At 40.3% G+C, this 23,863-nt stretch overlaps 5 protein-coding genes and 1 long non-coding RNA gene across 11 annotated transcripts in view; 4 read left to right on the top strand and 2 right to left on the bottom strand.

Moving 5' to 3' along the window:
* LOC124313628 overlaps positions 1-16,634 on the bottom strand; it is a 25,433-nt gene extending 8,799 nt beyond the window's left edge. For 2 of the 3 annotated variants that reach the window (XR_006910912.1, XR_006910911.1), the window contains exons 1-5: positions 16,404-16,634; positions 16,065-16,291; positions 14,282-14,464; positions 10,027-10,151; positions 3,883-4,065 (exon numbers count right to left, since the gene is read on the bottom strand). This is a non-coding gene — a long non-coding RNA (uncharacterized LOC124313628). Of the gene's footprint in view, positions 1-2,447; positions 2,893-3,882; positions 4,066-10,026; positions 10,152-14,281; positions 14,465-16,064; positions 16,292-16,403 lie in introns of those variants that run through there. The other variant, XR_006910910.1, reaches the window with a different exon arrangement.
* LOC124312826 (exportin-1-like) overlaps positions 1-23,863 on the top strand; it is a 639,300-nt gene that overhangs the window by 482,683 nt on the left and 132,754 nt on the right. The gene's annotated exons all lie outside the window — the stretch shown is intronic.
* LOC124313486 lies at positions 1,483-9,866 on the top strand. 2 transcript variants are annotated; one of them, XM_046778439.1, is made up of 4 exons: positions 1,483-1,593; positions 1,736-1,918; positions 2,105-2,239; positions 2,353-2,517. In XM_046778439.1, exons 1-4 carry the CDS (start codon positions 1,576-1,578, stop codon positions 2,395-2,397), a joined length of 381 nt encoding a protein of 126 aa, XP_046634395.1. In that variant the 5' UTR covers positions 1,483-1,575; the 3' UTR covers positions 2,398-2,517. The 2 variants fall into 2 exon arrangements, with proteins under 2 accessions (XP_046634395.1, XP_046634396.1); XM_046778440.1 differs by lacking the exons at positions 1,483-1,593; positions 1,736-1,918; positions 2,105-2,239; positions 2,353-2,517 and adding exons at positions 8,803-8,939; positions 9,071-9,253; positions 9,425-9,532; positions 9,623-9,866.
* Positions 11,882-23,863, top strand: LOC124313488. Of its 2 annotated transcripts, none has more exons than XM_046778444.1 (4): positions 11,882-11,992; positions 12,135-12,317; positions 12,504-12,638; positions 12,752-12,916. In XM_046778444.1, the coding sequence occupies exons 1-4, from the start codon at positions 11,975-11,977 to the stop codon at positions 12,794-12,796; spliced, it is 381 nt and encodes a 126-aa protein (XP_046634400.1). In that variant the 5' UTR covers positions 11,882-11,974; the 3' UTR covers positions 12,797-12,916. The 2 variants fall into 2 exon arrangements, with proteins under 2 accessions (XP_046634400.1, XP_046634401.1); XM_046778445.1 differs by lacking the exon at positions 12,752-12,916 and adding an exon at positions 23,714-23,863 and having other exon boundaries at positions 11,891-11,992.
* On the bottom strand, positions 16,743-18,629 carry LOC124313200 (protein Star-like). Of its 2 annotated transcripts, none has more exons than XM_046777993.1 (5): positions 18,304-18,629; positions 18,035-18,210; positions 17,718-17,912; positions 17,421-17,657; positions 16,743-17,253 (listed from the first exon to the last, which is right to left on the bottom strand). In XM_046777993.1, the coding sequence occupies exons 1-5, from the start codon at positions 18,599-18,601 to the stop codon at positions 17,095-17,097; spliced, it is 1,065 nt and encodes a 354-aa protein (XP_046633949.1). In that variant the 5' UTR covers positions 18,602-18,629; the 3' UTR covers positions 16,743-17,094. The 2 variants fall into 2 exon arrangements, with proteins under 2 accessions (XP_046633949.1, XP_046633950.1); XM_046777994.1 differs by having other exon boundaries at positions 17,421-17,661; positions 17,722-17,912.
* Positions 22,293-23,145, top strand: LOC124313451. The gene is made up of 2 exons (XM_046778390.1): positions 22,293-22,574; positions 22,664-23,145. The coding sequence occupies exons 1-2, from the start codon at positions 22,416-22,418 to the stop codon at positions 22,958-22,960; spliced, it is 456 nt and encodes a 151-aa protein (XP_046634346.1). The 5' UTR covers positions 22,293-22,415; the 3' UTR covers positions 22,961-23,145.

The raw sequence follows: 23,863 nt of genomic DNA, 5'->3' as shown, positions 1-23,863 counted from the left end.
TTTAAAAAACAAAAGGGCAACGGAGCAAATGCGTAGTAGCGCAAGCTGAAACGGTGTATAGTAGGGTGTAGTAGGAGGGTGGGTCGAGACGAGGTTGGGTAAGTGAAATTCTCATCCGGATTGCATAAACTTGAACAAAGAAAACCAGTCCCCTCCGCCACAAAAAGAAACGCCGACAATCTAACACCTATCAAATCTAATCTAAGACGCCGAAATATTCCTTATTTGGATTTGAAACTGCAAATGATTCCGGAATCCTGACAAATTTATCCAAGAGTGTAGGTCCATAAGGGCAGGCAGTATAGGTTGAACTGTCACATAAAACATAATTGACACAATGTCCACTATCAATTCAATTCCGAAAAAAGAAAATTGTAATTTGGTTGACGAATAAGACGTATCTTTGACAGTTATTCTCACCGGATGAGACTTTTCTCACTCAGAAGTAATCGGATGTAAATTTGCATATGGAGACTGGAGAGCAGCTAGCCATTTTCACCATTTTCGTTCTCGAGTGCCACTGAAAATAAGCAGACGGCAGATTGACCAAATTGTTTGTTATTGATATTAAAATTGTCCTTTTTTCGGCTTTCGTGTGATGAATAATGTCTTCATTCGATAGAATCGATACAGTTGCAATTGGTACCGAATCCATTATCAATCAAGGAAGGATGATTTCACAAAAATTTTATTTTGACATGAAGGAAGGGCAGGGGAATATCAAAATTTTGAGCTTTGTAATTTGTACAAAATTGACAAATTAATTTGACAATCAACAGTAAAATGAATTGTCCTATCCTGGTAGGTTAATATTTTAAAATCAATTTTTACCCCACTATAGCATATAAATGATTCACGCGGTAATAATAATTATTTTGGCAATCAATGACAGCTGAGCCTTTGTGTTATGTTGGCCATTACCTGTTGAGCCATCGAACATCTGATTAGTCCCATCGCACATATTCAACACATCTGTCGTTGAATCTAATTAGAATGTTGAGCGTGAATTGACATTCGTTTTAGATTTAACGGCGATATTCCATACGTGCACACAGCTGGCCGGCTTCTGTTTCAACACGTTTGTATTTAATGAACTTCAAAGCTATTAAGCTGTTGATGTTGATTTAGAGATCCCCTGTAGCAGTCGTGTTCGGTTCGATAGGGAAAGTAGCCAATATAGACACATCTATTAATTAATGCGGAAATAATAATTAAGCCGCTACGCGTAAATGTTAACATTTGCTCATCGGAACAAACCAAATAGTATATGCTGGAATGATAATTGCTTGGCACGGGGTTCGGTCTGGATACTGGGCGGCCACGGCCAGCAACATGTTATTGACGCGAAATTATTGACACTACGAAATTCAAACAACCTAATTAATTTTGTGTTTGCATTTATTTCTTTCTATTTGCAGTTGTAGCTGCTGTAGCGAATTAGACGATTCAATCGCACAGTCTCGGACTCGTGAAACCGTATAAAAAGAGCAGGTCCGACAGTAGGTGAGACACTACACTTTGCCTAGCAGCATCACAGCCAGCCCAACTCTTCTTCTCCAACCCAAATCAATCAACATGCGTTTCCAAGTTCAGGTATAACTATAACGACATTTTCCCTTTCTGTTCTTGTTACACTTTTGCACTTGCCATTCGAATGCTGTTCGAGATGTGATTGATGATTGATGTGTAAGTGAATGAGCCCTATACTGTTGTCTAATGATATGCACGCCACCAGATTTTATTGGTGGCTGCCGTCTGCGCTGCGGCTTTGTTCAACGGAGCCTGTTCAGCCCCGACGACGAGCGATGCGCTGCTGGAACCAACATCCCTCGACTTGGAGAGGGCTACTGCTGTTGACGACAACGGAGAAAACGATGAAAATCCAATCCTCATTTTTCTAGCCAAGTTACTTATCAAAGTGAGTTAGTTATACCTAATAATAGTAGCTATATCTAATAACTCCATGTCCATATAATGAATTCTATGCTGCTGTGACATTGACTGATTCTGTACAAATGAGCCTGTGGGCTCGTGTCGTCTCGCCTATCGTTTAGCTATCATCTTATCATTGATTTGACGTGTTTCATCGTTGGTTTATTTACAGCAAATCGGATGCGCTGCCGCAAAGGCCAAAGCTGATAGCTGCGGCCGTCGAGAGCTGTCGGTGATTCCTTCGGTTCCTTTGGTGCCTTTGGTTCCTTTGGACCGCTCACCCGAAGACGACGAATTTGATCAAGTGGTAAATAATACTTCGCCAGTAGACGACCCTAGTGGTCGCGCTCAAAGTTATCTCTAGATGATCAAAGTGATATGCATTCCATCTTACGGTTGATTTTTCATTTCTATATGCAGAGTTTTAGCTGCAGATTAGCCAAATTCATTCGCAGGTTTTGCTAAACCAAACCAAACTACCATCGATTTGAATGGCGAATTTTTCCCGCGTGACGCTCGACTGACCAGCAAGATCATTCCCAATCACAATTGTTGCAGCATAGTGGACCATGTCTGTGTTTCACTCACTATACCTTATCAATAGTTTAGCGTCTTATAAAAGAATTGAATTGCTAAAATACAACGACGGTGTCGGTACAGAGAAAAAATGATTGGAATTCTCGAGCAATTATTCGGCAAATCAAACCCTAACACGTCAATCACAGTCCAAATTCAAAACAATATTGATAACATCAAGTATAGTCTTTGAACTAACTGGCCATCGGCTTCGAAATCTACATGATCAAAAAAGTGAATCCAATTGGGCGTGACTTACCACGTCAGTCTCAGTCGAATTGTGTAATGTTGATGCAGTTCGATAAACGGGTCAATCCAGGTTGTTGCAGCATCCATGTCACTATGTCAGGCTTGCACAGCTTCCTTCAGAAGGCGGCCAAAGTCCTGAAATAAGAAAACGAGCAGAGTTAGCTTGTGAGTTGGTATCATATCATTCGGCGCGTTCAATTGTCCTGCTCGACTATGACACTCAACAATTCCCCGACGAATTACATAAGAGTTAGTTGATGATAATAAGTTTGTTTGAACGATAATGGCCTACATACATTTGGCTTTTAGTTGGAGCCGCCGATTGCTATTGTTGCCGAACCGCCTATATCGCGAATAACGTCTACACTTCAAGTGGACATAGGCCTACTGTCAGCTCGCATTACCAACCCAGAAAACGGGTTCCAACTTCCAATGCAAGTGGAGGACATTAGAGTAACCGGTGCACATCCGCATTGTTAACCAAATAGTTTGCATCGAGCATGAAATGAATTGGATTGAACTCTTTTTTTTTCCATCAGTGAGGAGCAATAAGGAATTTAAAACAAATCAAAAAGTCATATCAGAATTGACGTATTCGAAGTTGGAAACGATAGCTTGATTTTTGAGACTCATGGTAACTCAAATAGTTTGGGATTCCTAGCATCGATCAACAAATAATCTGATTTTGCAGGTACGAAACGCAGACAAGGACCAATTAATGGATAAATGGTTGTCAGTGTTGATAAAAAAGCCAAATTGTTAAAACATACTAATTGAAAAAGAAAATTGCTAAATGCTATAGGAATTTTTTTACAACCGGGAGATATGAACAACAGCTGTTTTGGTCATTCAAAACTAATAAGTGAACCAACTCTATTAATCATCTAGCTTCACTTGCGAATGATAAGTGGGGGGCGGGAAAGACCAACGACTATTAGTCAATGGATAGCTCGTCACAATCCAAAAAAAAACTTGGTGGGTTGCACTATTAGTTGAAGTGAAAACTATCTGGAATGTAGTCTCCTGTTTGGTTCTAACGTAAACGATCGCTTTCTCAAACGCCATACATCGATAGATCTGTAGACGAAAATTCTCAAAAAGAACAAATCATGTTTGATTTCTTACCTTGACTGGAAAGAACGAAAAAGAAGTGTGAAGACTCGATGAAGGAGGATTCTTGCGGTTCATTCGATGAATAAGGACGTCCCCGTGAATACGTTCACATTCACATGAACGTACACGAGGACTCTGAGGGAAGAGGTGATGAAAAAATCGCCGGATCCACTAATAAGCAAACGGAAGGTCGACCTAAAACGACAAATATGAAAATTTTTTTATTATTAATACAATTTATTATGACACACAGGATTTCTCCATTTGTAAAATTTGTTCCCGAATTTAAAATTTTAATAATAAACTTTAAAATTTGCCACATCAATAAGTCATCATAAATTTACAGGACAGTTTTGTGAACGTTGCCTCCTCTCAATGATTTACAACACACCAAATGTCCTTTGTCAACGTCCCATGGGCGTGAAAAACTCGACATTTTGACTTTATTATATCAGTAGATGGCAGCCATTGTATCAAGAAAATAAAAGAAATTTCAAAATTCCAAACTTCCTTCATAGGATCTACTGAGCATCGTTCTAGTCTGAACATTGTGCGCTATCCTGACCGTGAGCGATGACTTTCAGACAGGATCGCCAGCCAAAACGGACAATCAAATCAACATCCTCTACGAGACCCCTTGGTTCCGGTTTCCCTACCCATGTAATGACAACGAACGATTGAAAATTGCCTAAAAAATTAAAACAACATGTCAAAAATTGACAGGCCAATGGAGTGTGCCGACGGTGAGCGTAGCGGCCGTGTCCGGGATGTTGGCGGGAGTTTTGGCTTCGGCCATCGAGAGCATCGGAGATTATTATGCTTGGGCAAGATTGTGGCAGGTACCCGACCACCTCCGGTTCACGCAATGGACCGAGGGATTGCCATCGAAGGACTCGGTTGCATTCTGGCCGGCCTGTGGGGATCTGGAAATGAAACGACGAGTTATTCGGAAAACATTGGATCCATGGGCGTTACCAAAGTAAAAATTCGAACAAATCGAATGAAAGAAAAAGTCGGATTTAACAAAAGTTTCCGGTTATGTAGGGTTGGGGGTGATTCAAGCGGCCGCTTTAATGATGAGGGTCTTTGGTTTCTTGTCGAAATTTGGCGCCCTTTTTATTACCATCCCAGAGCCAATTATCGGTGGCATATTCTGCGTTCTGTTTGGAATGATTGCAGCCAAGCTGGTTTGGCAAAATTACAATTTCTCGACCTCAACTCGTCAAGAAATTTGCTCGTCCCCGGCTCCTCCATCTTTTTCTCTTTAGTGAACTGTCAGATAGGGAAAAAGGAAATCTGACTTGCTTTTAACGACTAATTTCTAATAATTCTCAGGTTCTATCTCAATAGATGAAAGCCAATCCTGGTGCCATCAACAGTGGGTCACAAATCTTTGATCAGATGGTTACAGTTTTGATGGGCACCAGCATGTGCATCACAGCAGGTGCTTTGGGTTCTTGTTTTAGACAACACCATTCCAGGTAAAATAGTTCAACAAATAAATAAATTTAAAACAAAATCTTTTAATGAAAAGATTTCCCTGAAAGGTACTGACGAAGAAAAAGGACTGACTAAGTGGCTGGCCCATCCTGATTCTAATACAAAAAGCAGCAATGAAGAGTCAGCTCAAAAATGAGAATTGCCTCAGTGCACTTATGACATCCCCCTCATCACTCCTCGGTTGAAAAGGTGGCCCCTTTCATTCTGCAATAATTTCTTGTTGGTACATTGACTGACCAAAAATTATTGGTGTGTCATTATTACAAAAAACAACAGACAAGAATGAACTGCTTACTTGTCTTTCCTGCCTAAGATCCTATCGGGCAGAAGTAAAGAGTGGGAAGGCAAAGAGCTGGTGGAGAACAAGTGCGAAGACAAGGCGAATGGTAAAACAGCTGCAATTTGGATGTCCCCTGTGGAGTGGTGACAGGCTTGATTGATCAAAATCTTCACCTACAGTTCCCCGTCAGCTGCCTGATAAGGATACGACGTACGTGGTTGTAACAACTGCTTCTCTTACACCTTGCAACATCACCACACAAATAATATGGTTAGTTAACTCATTACCTGACAAATTTCTTTAAATTCACTTGAATGCTATTCTTGATTCTCCCATTAATGTTAACACAAATACCTTGTTCATAATTGCTGAGTAGGGAATAGCTATGTAGATTTAACTTTCGAAACGTTCACGTTCGCCAGCTGACCGTCCTCGTGAAGTGATCGTCTGGTTTTTAATAAAGATTGCAATGGCAACAGCGGCAGTGATGCCTAAATTTTTCGATTATTTTCACTTTTGAACTGACTTAATTACGGGGCAGCTAAATATTTAGTTGGATTGGACATGACATTTTTTTGGAACTTGTATAAATAACGTGATAAGTGCAAAACTTGGGCTGCGCTACATTATCCCGAAGTTAGACTTTTCGCATATGATAAAAGGGTTATTAGTCTGATAAGATAATGTAACGAAGCGTTGCTCCGCACAGCTGATGATGCTGCAACCTGACGCCGCCCGGCGCCAGTAATACTGTAGCTACTGTAGAACTAGAGCTACCCATAAATCGTGTGTAAATGTGTACGTTCCCATAGTGTTAGGCCTACCCCAGAATAGTATTGACAAGCGGTCATTCCACACGTCAACTTACTTGGGGGTACCCTTAACACAGGGCGACTATTATTGAATAATGTGCCTTTGTCTCTTGACTCTGTCTTAACTAGTATAAAAGCCCACCCAATGCAGTTCTTCTTCAGTCAATGCCAGGCCGTTCAGTCGGTCTAGTGTTGGCTCACCCCTTCTAGAGCTCAGTCTCTCTGACTCATTTCTTTAGTCAGTTGTCACTAGTTGTGCAGGCGAGATGAGGCCTCAGGCAGTACGCTGGGAGTTATTCCCCGTCTGTACACTGGTAGCAATTGGCTATGCACTGTTCTGTCCTATATCTGACCTTATTTGTATTATTTGTTGAATGCATTTGCCCGTCTCATGCTGGAGAAGTCTCGCGCTCCACATGTAGTCACGTGAAACTAATATGATTAATACAGATTATGTCCCTTTTTAAATTCATCTTATTCGGTGACGTTTCGCAATACGTTACATCTGGTGGCAGCGATCATCTAACTCATCACTCCCAAGAGACTGGTAAACCTTGGCCAACCGGCAACCGCTCACCTACCACTCAAAGAACGGCCATACACAGCACGCACGACCATCCCACTTCAAGCATCACGACCATCCCACTTCAAGCATCACGATCATCCCAATTCAGCATCACGATTATCACACTTCAAGCATCACGACCATCCCTGGCAGACCAACCGACGAGGATCCGCTCAACACTGACAATTTTTCTTAGAGTAAACTGTATCAGTAATAATACAGTCGAAGTAATCAAGCGCAATCGAAAGTGAAACAAGTTCAATGACAAATTCAATCGAAACGGGAAAGAAACGATTCAAATGTTAAATGTTCCAATGTGTATCTCAATGTCAGTAATGTGCAGTTTTTGAATTTTGGGATTACGAGACGTAATCCAACGGTCCGGGGAATGATGTAACGAAGCGTTGCTCCGCACAGCTGATGATGCTGCAACCTGACGCCGCCCGGCGCCAGTAATACTGTAGCTACTGTAGAACTAGAGCTACCCATAAATCGTGTGTAAATGTGTACGTTCCCATAGTGTTAGGCCTACCCCAGAATAGTATTGACAAGCGGTCATTCCACACGTCAACTTACTTGGGGGTACCCTTAACACAGGGCGACTATTATTGAATAATGTGCCTTTGTCTCTTGACTCTGTCTTAACTAGTATAAAAGCCCACCCAATGCAGTTCTTCTTCAGTCAATGCCAGGCCGTTCAGTCGGTCTAGTGTTGGCTCACCCCTTCTAGAGCTCAGTCTCTCTGACTCATTTCTTTAGTCAGTTGTCACTAGTTGTGCAGGCGAGATGAGGCCTCAGGCAGTACGCTGGGAGTTATTCCCCGTCTGTACACTGGTAGCAATTGGCTATGCACTGTTCTGTCCTATATCTGACCTTATTTGTATTATTTGTTGAATGCATTTGCCCGTCTCATGCTGGAGAAGTCTCGCGCTCCACATGTAGTCACGTGAAACTAATATGATTAATACAGATTATGTCCCTTTTTAAATTCATCTTATTCGGTGACGTTTCGCAATACGTTACAATAATATTTCCCAGCTTCTTTTAGATAAACTGATATAATGTGTCTTTATTACGTAACAAGTCACACTCAGGCATAGAATAGAATCTAAATAAGAACAACAACTGTAGTTGATTGTTGGCCTGATACGCAGGACTCATCTTGGCTGCTATTTTGCATAACTCGATACATCATTATATCATTAAAACTGCTCTCATGCTTTGAAAGAAAATATGACTTGGTTATTAAATGTTGTCCGCTTTTGATAATGAGCCATTGAATATTTGATTATTCCCAACGCACATATTCAACACATCTGTCGTTGAATCTAATTAGAATGCTGATCGTGAATTGAAATTCGTTTTGGATTCTACGGCGATATTCCGTACGTGCACAGAGCTGGCTGCCAGCTGTGACAACACTTTTTTATTGAATGTTTATTTAATTTAGAGATCCCCTGTAGCACTCGTCGTCGGTTCGATAGGGAAAGTAGCCAATATAGACACATCTATTAATTAATGCGGAAATTGTAATTAAGCCGCTCCGCGTAAATGTTAACATTTGCTCATCGGAACAAACCAAATAGTATATGCTGGAATGATAATTGCTTGGCACGGGGTTCGGTCTGGATACTGGGCGCCCAGCAACTTATTATTGACGCTAAATTATTGACACTACGAAATTCGAACAAGCAACCTAATTAATTTTCTGTTTGTCATTTGCTGCGGTTATTTTATTTTATTTTGTTTGAATTTCGTAGCATCACAGCAGCATTCACGTACGACTCGTGAAACCGTATAAAAAGAGCAGGTCCAACAGTAGGTGAGACACTACACTTTGCCTAGCAGCATCACAGCCAACCCAACTCTTCTTCTCCAACCCAAATCAATCAACATGCGTTTCCAAGTTCAGGTATAACTATAACGACATTTTCCCTTTCTGTTCTTGTTACACTTTTGCACTTGCCATTCGAATGCCGTTCAAGATGATTGATGATTGATGTGTAAGTGAATGAGTCTGTCTAATGATATGCACGCCACCAGATTTTATTGATGGCTGCCGTCTGCGCTGCGGCTTTGTTCAACGGAGCCTGTTCAGCCCCGACGACGAGCGATGCGCTGCTAGAACCAACATCCCTCGACTTGGAGAGGACTACTGCTGTCGACGACGTCGAAGAAAACGATGAAAATGTAATCCTCAAATATCTAGTCAAGAAATTTATCAAAGTGAGTTATACCTCCATATCTATATCTAACTCCGTGTCCATATAATGAATTCTATGCTTCTGTTACACTGAATCTTTACAAATGAGCCTGTGGGCTCGTGTCGTCTCGCCTATTATCGGAGCTATTATGTTATCATTTGTTTGACGTGTTTCATCGTTGCTTTATTTACAGAAAGTCGGATGCGCTGTCGCAAAGGCCAAAGTTGAGAGGTGCGGTTCTCGAGAGCTGTCGGGTATTCCTTTGGACCGCTCACCCGAAGACGACGAGTTGGACGAAGTGGTAAATTCACGCTTAAAGTTATCTCTATAATATGATCAAAGTGATATGCATTCCGCCATCTGACGATTGATTTTTCATTTCTATATGCAGAGTTTTAGCTGCAAATTTGCCAAATTCATTCGCAAGTTTTGCTAAACCAAACCAAACTACCATCGATTTGAAAAGCGAATTTCTCCCGCGTGACGCTCGACCAAGATCATTCCCAATCACATCAACTGTTGCAGCATAGTGTGTGTGTGTATCACTCACTTACTGACTTATCAATAGTATAGCGTCTAATAAAAGAATTGAAATGCTAAAATACAACGGCAGTGTCGGTACAGAGAAAAAATGATTGGAATTCTCGAGAAATCATTCGGCAAATCAAACCCTAACACGTTAATCACAGTCCAAATTCAAAACAATATTGATAACATCATAGTCATAGTCATTGTTGATTTGAACTGTGATGGGCTTCGAGATCTACAAAGTGAATCCAATTGGGCGTGACTTACCACATCAGTCTCAGTCGAATTGTGTAATGTTGATGCAGTTCGATAAACGGGTCAATCCAGGTTGTTGCAGCATCCATGTCAACATGTCAGGCTTGCACAGCTTCCGTCAGAAGGCGACCAAAGTCCTGAAATAAGAAAACGAGCAGAGTTAGCTTGTGAGTTGGTAAAATAACAATCAAATAGGCGTGTCTCACCTCCCAAAAACTACGGTGACAATGACTAGCTTCTTCGAATTCCATTTCGGTCTCGTCTCATTGGTTTTCTCGATCGACGGCTGTGACTCTCGAAAACCAGCAAGTTCAACTATATCAAGGGATGACCAGAATATAAACGTCAGCATATCTCAACATTAATTTTTATAACTTAACACGAATTTAAAAAACAAAAGGGCAACGGAGCAAATGCGTAGTAGCGCAAGCTGAAACGGTGTATAGTAGGGTGTAGTAGGAGGGTGGGTCGAGACGAGGTTGGGTAAGTGAAATTCTCATCCGGATTGCATAAACTTGAACAAAGAAAACCAGTCCCCTCCGCCACAAAAAGAAACGCCGACAATCTAACACCTATCAAATCTAATCTAAGACGCCGAAATATTCCTTATTTGGATTTGAAACTGCAAATGATTCCGGAATCCTGACAAATTTATCCAAGAGTGTAGGTCCATAAGGGCAGGCAGTATAGGTTGAACTGTCACATAAAACATAATTGACACAATGTCCACTATCAATTCAATTCCGAAAAAAGAAAATTGTAATTTGGTTGACGAATAAGACGTATCTTTGACAGTTATTCTCACCGGATGAGACTTTTCTCACTCAGAAGTAATCGGATGTAAATTTGCATATGGAGACTGGAGAGCAGCTAGCCATTTTCACCATTTTCGTTCTCGAGTGCCACTGAAAATAAGCAGACGGCAGATTGACCAAATTGTTTGTTATTGATATTAAAATTGTCCTTTTTTCGGCTTTCGTGTGATGAATAATGTCTTCATTCGATAGAATCGATACAGTTGCAATTGGTACCGAATCCATTATCAATCAAGGAAGGATGATTTCACAAAAATTTTATTTTGACATGAAGGAAGGGCAGGGGAATATCAAAATTTTGAGCTTTGTAATTTGTACAAAATTGACAAATTAATTTGACAATCAACAGTAAAATGAATTGTCCTATCCTGGTAGGTTAATATTTTAAAATCAATTTTTACCCCACTATAGCATATAAATGATTCACGCGGTAATAATAATTATTTTGGCAATCAATGACAGCTGAGCCTTTGTGTTATGTTGGCCATTACCTGTTGAGCCATCGAACATCTGATTAGTCCCATCGCACATATTCAACACATCTGTCGTTGAATCTAATTAGAATGTTGAGCGTGAATTGACATTCGTTTTAGATTTAACGGCGATATTCCATACGTGCACACAGCTGGCCGGCTTCTGTTTCAACACGTTTGTATTTAATGAACTTCAAAGCTATTAAGCTGTTGATGTTGATTTAGAGATCCCCTGTAGCAGTCGTGTTCGGTTCGATAGGGAAAGTAGCCAATATAGACACATCTATTAATTAATGCGGAAATAATAATTAAGCCGCTACGCGTAAATGTTAACATTTGCTCATCGGAACAAACCAAATAGTATATGCTGGAATGATAATTGCTTGGCACGGGGTTCGGTCTGGATACTGGGCGGCCACGGCCAGCAACATGTTATTGACGCGAAATTATTGACACTACGAAATTCAAACAACCTAATTAATTTTCTGTTTGCATTTATTTATTTCTATTTGCAGTTGTAGCTGCTGTAGCGAATTAGACGATTCAATCGCACAGTCTCGGACTCGTGAAACCGTATAAAAAGAGCAGGTCCGACAGTAGGTGAGACACTACACTTTGCCTAGCAGCATCACAGCCAGCCCAACTCTTCTTCTCCAACCCAAATCAATCAACATGCGTTTCCAAGTTCAGGTATAACTATAACGACATTTTCCCTTTCTGTTCTTGTTACACTTTTGCACTTGCCATTCGAATGCTGTTCGAGATGTGATTGATGATTGATGTGTAAGTGAATGAGCCCTATACTGTTGTCTAATGATATGCACGCCACCAGATTTTATTGGTGGCTGCCGTCTGCGCTGCGGCTTTGTTCAACGGAGCCTGTTCAGCCCCGACGACGAGCGATGCGCTGCTGGAACCAACATCCCTCGACTTGGAGAGGGCTACTGCTGTTGACGACAACGGAGAAAACGATGAAAATCCAATCCTCATTTTTCTAGCCAAGTTACTTATCAAAGTGAGTTAGTTATACCTAATAATAGTAGCTATATCTAATAACTCCATGTCCATATAATGAATTCTATGCTGCTGTGACATTGACTGATTCTGTACAAATGAGCCTGTGGGCTCGTGTCGTCTCGCCTATCGTTTAGCTATCATCTTATCATTGATTTGACGTGTTTCATCGTTGGTTTATTTACAGCAAATCGGATGCGCTGCCGCAAAGGCCAAAGCTGATAGCTGCGGCCGTCGAGAGCTGTCGGTGATTCCTTCGGTTCCTTTGGTGCCTTTGGTTCCTTTGGACCGCTCACCCGAAGACGACGAATTTGATCAAGTGGTAAATAATACTTCGCCAGTAGACGACCCTAGTGGTCGCGCTCAAAGTTATCTCTAGATGATCAAAGTGATATGCATTCCATCTTACGGTTGATTTTTCATTTCTATATGCAGAGTTTTAGCTGCAGATTAGCCAAATTCATTCGCAGGTTTTGCTAAACCAAACCAAACTACCATCGATTTGAATGGCGAATTTTTCCCGCGTGACGCTCGACTGACCAGCAAGATCATTCCCAATCACAATTGTTGCAGCATAGTGGACCATGTCTGTGTTTCACTCACTATACCTTATCAATAGTTTAGCGTCTTATAAAAGAATTGAATTGCTAAAATACAACGACGGTGTCGGTACAGAGAAAAAATGATTGGAATTCTCGAGCAATTATTCGGCAAATCAAACCCTAACACGTCAATCACAGTCCAAATTCAAAACAATATTGATAACATCAAGTATAGTCTTTGAACTAACTGGCCATCGGCTTCGAAATCTACATGATCAAAAAAGTGAATCCAATTGGGCGTGACTTACCACGTCAGTCTCAGTCGAATTGTGTAATGTTGATGCAGTTCGATAAACGGGTCAATCCAGGTTGTTGCAGCATCCATGTCACTATGTCAGGCTTGCACAGCTTCCTTCAGAAGGCGGCCAAAGTCCTGAAATAAGAAAACGAGCAGAGTTAGCTTGTGAGTTGGTATCATATCATTCGGCGCGTTCAATTGTCCTGCTCGACTATGACACTCAACAATTCCCCGACGAATTACATAAGAGTTAGTTGATGATAATAAGTTTGTTTGAACGATAATGGCCTACATACATTTGGCTTTTAGTTGGAGCCGCCGATTGCTATTGTTGCCGAACCGCCTATATCGCGAATAACGTCTACACTTCAAGTGGACATAGGCCTACTGTCAGCTCGCATTACCAACCCAGAAAACGGGTTCCAACTTCCAATGCAAGTGGAGGACATTAGAGTAACCGGTGCACATCCGCATTGTTAACCAAATAGTTTGCATCGAGCATGAAATGAATTGGATTGAACTCTTTTTTTTTCCATCAGTGAGGAGCAATAAGGAATTTAAAACAAATCAAAAAGTCATATCAGAATTGACGTATTCGAAGTTGGAAACGATAGCTTGATTTTTGAGACTCATGGTAACTCAAATAGTTTGGGATTCCTAGCATCGATCAACAAATAATCTGATTTTGCAGGTACGAAACGCAGACAAGGACCAATTAATGGATAAATGGTTGTCAGTGTTGATAAAAAAGCCAAATTGTTAAAACATACTAATTGAAAAAGAAAATTGCTAAATGCTATAGGAATTTTTTTACAACCGGGAGATATGAACAACAGCTGTTTTGGTCATTCAAAACTAATAAGTGAACCAACTCTATTAATCATCTAGCTTCACTTGCGAATGATAAGTGGGGGGCGGGAAAGACCAACGACTATTAGTCAATGGATAGCTCGTCACAATCCAAAAAAAAACTTGGTGGGTTGCACTATTAGTTGAAGTGAAAACTATCTGGAATGTAGTCTCCTGTTTGGTTCTAACGTAAACGATCGCTTTCTCAAACGCCATACATCGATAGATCTGTAGACGAAAATTCTCAAAAAGAACAAATCATGTTTGATTTCTTACCTTGACTGGAAAGAACGAAAAAGAAGTGTGAAGACTCGATGAAGGAGGATTCTTGCGGTTCATTCGATGAATAAGGACGTCCCCGTGAATACGTTCACATTCACATGAACGTACACGAGGACTCTGAGGGAAGAGGTGATGAAAAAATCGCCGGATCCACTAATAAGCAAACGGAAGGTCGACCTAAAACGACAAATATGAAAATTTTTTTATTATTAATACAATTTATTATGACACACAGGATTTCTCCATTTGTAAAATTTGTTCCCGAATTTAAAATTTTAATAATAAACTTTAAAATTTGCCACATCAATAAGTCATCATAAATTTACAGGACAGTTTTGTGAACGTTGCCTCCTCTCAATGATTTACAACACACCAAATGTCCTTTGTCAACGTCCCATGGGCGTGAAAAACTCGACATTTTGACTTTATTATATCAGTAGATGGCAGCCATTGTATCAAGAAAATAAAAGAAATTTCAAAATTCCAAACTTCCTTCATAGGATCTACTGAGCATCGTTCTAGTCTGAACATTGTGCGCTATCCTGACCGTGAGCGATGACTTTCAGACAGGATCGCCAGCCAAAACGGACAATCAAATCAACATCCTCTACGAGACCCCTTGGTTCCGGTTTCCCTACCCATGTAATGACAACGAACGATTGAAAATTGCCTAAAAAATTAAAACAACATGTCAAAAATTGACAGGCCAATGGAGTGTGCCGACGGTGAGCGTAGCGGCCGTGTCCGGGATGTTGGCGGGAGTTTTGGCTTCGGCCATCGAGAGCATCGGAGATTATTATGCTTGGGCAAGATTGTGCAAGGTACCCGACCACCTCCGGTTCACGCAATGGACCGAGGGATTGCCATCGAAGGACTCGGTTGCATTCTGGCCGGCCTGTGGGGATCTGGAAATGAAACGACGAGTTATTCGGAAAACATTGGATCCATGGGCGTTACCAAAGTAAAAATTCGAACAAATCGAATGAAAGAAAAAGTCGGATTTAACAAAAGTTTCCGGTTATGTAGGGTTGGGGGTGATTCAAGCGGCCGCTTTAATGATGAGGGTCTTTGGTTTCTTGTCGAAATTTGGCGCCCTTTTTATTACCATCCCAGAGCCAATTATCGGTGGCATATTCTGCGTTCTGTTTGGAATGATTGCAGCCAAGCTGGTTTGGCAAAATTACAATTTCTCGACCTCAACTCGTCAAGAAATTTGCTCGTCCCCGGCTCCTCCATCTTTTTCTCTTTAGTGAACTGTCAGATAGGGAAAAAGGAAATCTGACTTGCTTTTAACGACTAATTTCTAATAATTCTCAGGTTCTATCTCAATAGATGAAAGCCAATCCTGGTGCCATCAACAGTGGGTCACAAATCTTTGATCAGATGGTTACAGTTTTGATGGGCACCAGCATGTGCATCACAGCAGGTGCTTTGGGTTCTTGTTTTAGACAACACCATTCCAGGTAAAATAGTTCAACAAATAAATAAATTTAAAACAAAATCTTTTAATGAAAAGATTTCCCTGAAAGGTACTGACGAAGAAAAAGGACTGACTAAGTGGCTGGCCCATCCTGATTCTAATACAAAAAGCAGCAATGAAGAGTCAGCTCAAAAATGAGAATTGCCTCAGTGCACTTATGACATCCCCCTCATCACTCCTCGGTTGAAAAGGTGGCCCCTTTCATTCTGCAATAATTTCTTGTTGGTACATTGACTGACCAAAAATTATTGGTGTGTCATTATTACAAAAAACAACAGACAAGAATGAACTGCTTACTTGTCTTTCCTGCCTAAGATCCTATCGGGCAGAAGTAAAGAGTGGGAAGGCAAAGAGCTGGTGGAGAACAAGTGCGAAGACAAGGCGAATGGTAAAACAGCTGCAATTTGGATGTCCCCTGTGGAGTGGTGACAGGCTTGATTGATCAAAATCTTCACCTACAGTTCCCCGTCAGCTGCCTGATAAGGATACGACGTACGTGGTTGTAACAACTGCTTCTCTTACACCTTGCAACATCACCACACAAATAATATGGTTAGTTAACTCATTACCTGACAAATTTCTTTAAATTCACTTGGATGCTATTCTTGATTCTCCCATTAATGTTAACACAAATACCTTGTTCATAATTGCTGAGTAGGGAATAGCTATGTAGATTTAACTTTCGAAACGTTCACGTTCGCCAGCTGACCGTCCTCGTGAAGTGATCGTCTGCTTTTTAATAAAGATTGCAATGGCAACAGCGGCAGCAGTGATGCCTAAGTTTTTCGATTATTTTCACTTTTGAACTGACTTAATAATTTCGAAATTTCGATTGCCCAAATTATGATTTTAAACATTCTAATGTTATTCCAGGTGATTGCCGTTTTTCCCATTTAACCTTAGCTGCAGAGCGAAAAGATTTTAAAAACATGACACGGATTGACTGGAGAATTTTTTTTTTAAAGAAAAACGATGTGTAATAATAAAAAAGTGTAATAATACATCCAATAAGTCAATAACATCGTAAAATAATACATTTCGGGCTCGCCGGCACAGAAATATTATTACAGATAATAAGGAAACAAACATTTCAAAAGCCTTAATCGTCATACATTATCATTATTTGCTGCCGAATTTTTCGGTCGGATCGATATAAGGAATTTTAATTTCGAAAGTCAACGATTTCTAGTTCTTTCTCATAAAAAAAAAAGAGTCAACAACGTTCGATTGAGAACTTTGGATCGAATCTTTAAATGAATTTCATTTTTATTTGTCAAGAAGAAAAAGAAAAATCCATCGGCATGGACTGGATATTAGGCTACTGATATCATCCTTGTTGGACATTGTTGATTAAATCCTGAATGAAGATGATGTCTCTGGTGTACTGGAAATCAAAGGCCCCGACTCGGATGAATCCGCTATCCTCCATGAAAGTGGACAGGGCCTCTTGGCCCTCCACCATATTGTCCCACTCGACCGTCAGTGCCTTTTTGATTCAAAATTATGTTATAGGAATCGACAAGATTGACACATAGCTAACCACAGCCAAGCATCTAATGCATAGTACATACTATAGCATTCATATTATTGCTCTCAACACGGTCTATAATATAAATGATAGCATAAATATGTATGTATAGCTATATTATATACCTTGATGTCAACTTTATGCCAGGGAATAGTTTTGAGGATTTTCAGCTCGTGACCTTCGACATCGAGACTAAAAAAATCGATTTGAGTTCGCCCAACGGCCAGCAGGACGGAATAAAACGGGAAACACTGGACGGTTATCATGTCAGGATCGACGCCTGGAACTCCCGGCTGCTGCAATGTTTTCACTTCACCCTCAATGTGACTAAGGCCAGTGTTTTGCTTCGGTTGAAACTTGACCTGCATGTGCATTATAGCCTAGATATAGTATTTGATTTGATATGATTTTAAAAAATATACCTTGGTAGGAAAGGGTTCCAAACTCAAACAAATGGGCAACGTCCAAGCTTTGCGGTTTCGGGACAAAAGTTTTTCAAAAACGTGCGGGTTGGCTTCAATCAATAAGCCGGTCCAGTTAAATTTCCGTTCCAGATCGATCGTGTTTGACAGGTACTCGCCGTCTAGTGCACCACATTCGGCGAAGAAGCCTTTCGTCTGGTGACAACAGATATTAGATGAGGTATATATTGCGCAATAAGTAATAATAGAGAAACAATTGTCTGAAAACAATACGTACATATATATTAAAGGAATTAATGCTGATAAGGGAAACGAACCTGATTTTTCAGGAGCCTGAAAATGACGCCAGTCTGTCCAGGCGATCGATCGTTGTCGTTGTCGGAACTCAGTTTGAGCGGAACTTGCGGTGGCGAGGGTTTGTTCAAGTAATGCTGTCGAATCGTTTCAACAACACACGGGTGATCTTGCTGCAGTTTGTTAGCATTCATGTAATCTTCACTCGGAATATAAGCGGACGTTAATTATCAAGTCTCGTGATATGTTTGATCGATCATTCAACAGTAAATACATCAAATGAAAGAGTCACCTATTGTGCAATCTTTGCTGCCAAAGTTGTTGGAGACTTTGGCGTTATTGGTTATTTCCTCCATCAAATTGTACTGACGCTGCTGGCTGTTGAAGAAGCGCTTTATGGAATGGGATGGTCCGTGCTCTTGCAATTTTAGGCCTAATTTGCCTTTTAATTCGAGAGAAATGCTGTCGACTGATTGCTGATGGATTACTTGGATGATTACAAGAATGATGGACACCACGGCAAAAGCGGCCAACAAAACCTGCAGCGTTTTGTAGCGGTACGAAGAGATGTGGCAACCACTCGCCATCATATGAAATGGCGATACTACTCCAGCGCTGGACAAGTGAACACTGAACCATCATCACGTTGGCTGCTGCTTTGATTGCAGTACTAAACGGTGAAGGGGGGCGTGCTGACCGCATGTGGGTGTGGCTTAAATTACCAAACCCTGAAAACTGTTTTTAAAAAACAGGTAACCAAAATGGCGGCTATGGGGATTACGTCAATTACGGCTACGGCGGAGACTATGGATAAGGCGGCGGCTACGGATTCGGTAGAGGCTCCCACGAAAGATTTGATTATAGATGAACTAACACAACGATTTCAGTTTAACGCTATAAATCAATCTAATCAACAGTAGGGGGTACTGTTGATCCTATAGCGAAGCCCCACGTTTTTCCTGACAAGCGGAATAACGGTTGTACATTCCACAAAGAGATTTTCACGAAATAAATCTCCATTTGATTAGAACCATTTCCTCGTTTGTTAACAAAATCCGCACTTTCTTAATTCTGGAGGGCTAACTTATCTGATGATTTTAGTTCTGAGCGTTGCCAATTTTCTCAATAGAGCATACGCGTTTAATAAGTGTAAGTGAATCATGAATTAAGCGTTCGTTAACAGCTTAGCCAATTTTCCATTGTGATTATTTTGTACACGAAACAGCTGGGTAAAGGAAATACCTTGAAAATACACGGGGAATGGAGCACAGCAAATATAATAAAATATGGATTTCAACATGAACGCCGCCGCATATGTCAGCGACAGCTGAATAATCCACGAGCAGTTCAGTTCAAATATTGGCTGCCATCACCTGTTTGACTACGACTATACATTTGGCACGTGCTGAGGTGCGTCGTGCAACGTGACAACGTCCACATAATTTCGGGTATAAAACGTCGATGTCGGTTGGATGATAATTGGACATTAATCATTCACTTCGATTAAGTCATTACATTTTCAGCAGCAGCAGAACCACCCGATCGAATAAAATTCGCTTCATTATTCAGATGGTAAGTAATCGACGAACTTAACATGCCTAAAATTCCATCCTACCTGCTGCTGTATATACTAATAGCAATTTATCAATATGATAAACTCTGTTTCTGGTTTAATCGGTTATAAGGTTTTGGTCTTTGTCTTTTGTGTGGCCTGTTTCCCCCGGAGAATTCTCACTGGCGGCAGCCAATGAAGTAGGAAAAGGTATGAAATAATTCAAAGGTAATTAAAAAAAAAAAGGCATTTCATTCAGCCGTGCCGACAGATTCGGGGTCGATGAAAGAAATGCTGCAGAGTTTAGAGGATATCGACAAATATTCGTGCAACACTATAAGATTCAATCCCTGCTTCAAGGACTGTTTTTACAAACTGCCTGTCACCATTTGCCAACAAAAATGCTTGAAATGTTGCTGCTAAAAATAATAAGGTATACACTTTGAAAGCCGCGTAATTATAAAACGTCAAATAATTTGTTTCTTTTCGGTGAAATCCGTATGTTATTGTTACTTATTCGTGTTTTGTATGATCTAGAAATTTCACTTGTTATTCCCGGGTTATTCCACGAACGCAACTCTCGCTTTCCGGCTATGATTTTTTCCAAATGTCTTTTACATTTTCATTTATTATTGGCAGATATAAAATACAAAACAGCATTTAAAAAACAACCAAATCACATAGTTCTCGTTATGTTTTTGAACTAATAGAATTCTATTGCCAAAAAAACTTGTAATATAAACAGGACAACTTAATATTTAATTGGATTGGACATGATATTTTTTTTAACTTGTATAAATAGCGTGATAAGTTCCAAACTAGGGCTGCGCTACATTATCCGGCAATTAGAGTTATCATAAATATGGGATAAATAAATAAGATCTGATTGAATAATATTTCCCAGTTTCTTTTCGATTTTTTTCGCAATTTCTCGAGGGGTAGTCAACTCGAAAAAATATCCGTACACCCCCGTATTTTTAATGAAAAAGTATGAAAAATATGAAAAAATATTAAAAATATTAAAAAATATAAAAATAAAAAACACACAATTTCCAAACTTAATATACCTAGATCCCACGAAATCATCATATATCCGTGTAAACAGAAATCAGATCACATGGGATAGGGATGTTCGACATGTTTTTTTAACATTTGTATCCATCGCGGCAACGCAGCAGTCGTTAGAAGTTTTTATCTGCTAGAGAGCCTAAGGCACATCTGCATTGTGCCTCGCTTTGTCCGGGTGGGTTTTGGGCTGGGGGTGAGGTAGGGTGGGGTGGTCGGATAGGATGGGTCAGACGAAGCGGGGTGCAATGCCTGAGGCTCTCTAGCATATAAAAACTTCCAACGACTGCTGCGTTGCCGCGATGGATGCCGCGAAATGTGAAAAAATATTTCGAACAGCCCTATAGGAATTTTCTGGGAAACGATAGCTATTACTCCTATTAGATACGAAAACAGCGTTTTTTCTTTAAAATCGATACCATTTGAAATTATTTTGAAAAAATAAGATTTTTACAAAATCTAGAAAAATTGTGAGAGCGGTGAAAATTTAAAAAAATAGTATTTACAGGCTATATATAGACTATTACAACTTGAAATTGTCAGTTTTTACCTAATAACAACATCAGTCATGCAAATGACATGTTTATTTGGCAATAAAACCTCAATCATAGTACATTCTGAAATATCCCAATTTTGGGAACGCTGTCATTTTTTTTACATTTCCCTATTTCAATCCATTCTACTCAGATAAATGAGTTAAATATGGATGGCTGCAGCTAGTTTTCTTGCTTTTCTAGCACAAAATGGTAAAAGATGGTGACCAGAAGATTTTTATTTGGCTCGGCCCATGGTGTTGCTCGCAGGACTTTTCGGGTTAATCGTGCCCGAGGGAAGGAAAGGGTGGAAAGGAAAGAATGAAAAAAAGAGAGGACCAGACTTTCCTTTCCTCCCTTATGTATGCTTATGTGTCTTATGTGTCAACACTTTTTATTTTATAAATAAAAAGTGTTGACACATAAGCCGGCCAGCTGTGTGCACATGGAATCGCCGTTGAATCCAAAACAAATGTCAATTCACGCTCAGCTTACATATAGATTCTAACGACAGATGTGTTCAATGTGTGCGTTGGGAATAATCAGATGTTCGATGACTCATTATCGAAAGCGGACAACATTTAACGAAGCCATATTTTGCCCACAACGCATGTGACCAGTTCTATAATGATGATATAGACCTTATTAAGATCCAAAGGTATGGGTCAAGCCGACCCTTTAGCGGCGCGTTGCAGTGTGAAGGGGTGCCGTGAACAGAAGATTTTTATTTGGCTCGGCCCATGGTGTTGCTCGCAGGACTTTTCGGGTTAATCGTGCCCGAGGGAAGAATTTTTATTTACACTTTTTTACACTTTTTTATTTACACTTTACACTTTTTTTTTTACACTTTTTATTTATAAAATAAAAAGTGTTGACACATAAGCCCACATTACTGGCGCGGGGTTCGGTCTGGACACTGGGCGGCCAGCAGCCCAGCAACATGTTATTGACGCGAAATTATTGACACTACGAAATTCAAACAACCGCAAACAACCTTATTTGATTTTCTTTTTTTTTTCTATTTACATTTGTAATTGCGTAGCTGCTGTAGCGAATTAGACGATTCGATCGCCCAGCAGTCTAAGCAGCATTCACACGACTCTAAAATCGTATAAAAAGAGCAGCTCCGACCATAAGTGAGACACTACAGTTTGACGAGCGAACTCCACTGCCCAGCAGCATCACAGCCAGTTATTCCGTCTTCCATTTCTGTCTCGATTAATTCCACTTCTCTTTGTGATTGAAATTATCACGATGGGCTCGTCGATGAAGTTATTCACTTTTACGTTTGTATTGCTAGCCTTAATCGAGCTAGGCTTCGGAGGTATTTGTCGCAGTCCAAGTGATTATAAAGGTAAAGTCGTACCCGATCAATTTGGTGGAAACCGAGGTGAATGCGTATCCCTTTATAAGGTGAACATTTGTTTCTATTTATTTGGCATTATTTTCTTCTCCTACTTAAAACACACTTGCTAATTAAGATGTCATGAATTTCATAATAGACATGTTCTGGAGATCATCGTGTGACTACGTCATGGAGAAGAGGAGTACAAGTGAAAAATAATAGAAATATACCATACGGTACGGGAATAGCATCTTTCACCAATGGAGATCGTTACGTCGGGAGTAATTGTGGCAAACCATTGCCTTGTGGTCACGTTGCGATTTATGTTGGTCAGAATTCACAGGGGATCCAAGTCTGGGATCAATGGTCTAGTAAAAATGTTAGCCAACGTACACTTGATTTTGGTGGGAAGGGCTCCAGTAACGACGGAAATCAATTCTATGTCATCAACTAAACTGATTTCCATTAAGATGTTTAAACCCAAGCCTACGAAAATGTTGTAGACCATTTACCTTCTTGTAGTCGTTTTACCTAGCTGAACCCGGGAATCCAAAGGATAGTGCATTAGTGCAATGACTGTCATCTTACCTGCTTGTGTAGTGTTAAAGAATATAATACATAATATGATAGAGCATTGAATAATGAGGTAAATCTTCAACTAAACTTCAGGAATTGTATTCGAGTTGCCATATCCGTTTGACGCGCAATATACTACCTTCGTCAAATGTATGTGTACTTCAAATGTCTTCATGCTTTTTTAAAGAAAACTTCCAGGTGATAATTGCTGGTGCGACGGGGTTCGGTTTGGATACTGGGCGGCCACGGTCAGCAACATGTTATTGATGCGAAATTATTGACACTACGAAATTCAAACAACCTAATTAATTTTCTATTTTTTGTTTTCTATTTGCGTTGATTTTGTTGTAATTGCGTAGCTGCTGTAGCGAATTAAGACGATTCAATCGTACTGAATCTAAAATCGCATAAAAAGAGCAGCTCCGACAATAGATGAGATACTACAGTTTGACGAGCTCCACTGCCCAGCAGCATCACAGCCAGCAACTCTTCTTCACCAGCCCCAAATCAACCAACATGCGTTTTCAAGTTCAGGTATTCACACCCTAATGGCCACATAAATTTATCTCTATAATATGATCAAAGTGATATGCATTCCCCATCTGACGATTGATTTTTCATTTCTATTCAGAGTTTTAGCTGCAATTTAGCCAGATTCATTCGCCAGTTTTGCTAAACCAAACCAAACTGCCGTCGATTTGAATGGCAACTTGTTCCGATGAAGCTCGACCGACCAAGGTTATTCCCAATCACAACTGTGTAGCGTATAAGAATTGAAATG

This window comes from Daphnia pulicaria, chromosome 9, assembly GCF_021234035.1.
Source record: "Daphnia pulicaria isolate SC F1-1A chromosome 9, SC_F0-13Bv2, whole genome shotgun sequence".
Classification (NCBI taxonomy): Eukaryota; Metazoa; Arthropoda; class Branchiopoda; order Diplostraca; family Daphniidae; genus Daphnia; species Daphnia pulicaria.
The sequence above is the reverse complement of the archived record's forward strand: the minus strand, read 5'-3'. Positions and strand labels throughout refer to the sequence as shown.

Coding starts and splice junctions, on each gene's coding strand:
- LOC124313486 (XM_046778439.1), top strand. Junction 1,919..2,104: donor TAGCCAAGTTACTTATCAAA/GTGAGTTAGTTA, acceptor GTTTATTTACAG/CAAATCGGATGCGCTGCCGC. Junction 2,240..2,352: donor ACGACGAATTTGATCAAGTG/GTAAATAATACT, acceptor TTCTATATGCAG/AGTTTTAGCTGCAGATTAGC.
- LOC124313488 (XM_046778445.1), top strand. Junction 12,318..12,503: donor TAGCCAAGTTACTTATCAAA/GTGAGTTAGTTA, acceptor GTTTATTTACAG/CAAATCGGATGCGCTGCCGC. Junction 12,639..23,713: donor ACGACGAATTTGATCAAGTG/GTAAATAATACT, acceptor ATTTCTATTCAG/AGTTTTAGCTGCAATTTAGC.
- LOC124313200 (XM_046777993.1), bottom strand. CDS start 18,601: ATGATGGCGAGTGGTTGCCACATCTCTTCGTACCGCTACAAAACGCTG. Junction 18,211..18,303: donor CAGCAAAGATTGCACAATAG/GTGACTCTTTCA, acceptor TTCCGAGTGAAG/ATTACATGAATGCTAACAAA. Junction 17,913..18,034: donor TCAGGCTCCTGAAAAATCAG/GTTCGTTTCCCT, acceptor TGTTGTCACCAG/ACGAAAGGCTTCTTCGCCGA.
- LOC124313451 (XM_046778390.1), top strand. CDS start 22,416: ATGGGCTCGTCGATGAAGTTATTCACTTTTACGTTTGTATTGCTAGCC. Junction 22,575..22,663: donor AATGCGTATCCCTTTATAAG/GTGAACATTTGT, acceptor ATTTCATAATAG/ACATGTTCTGGAGATCATCG.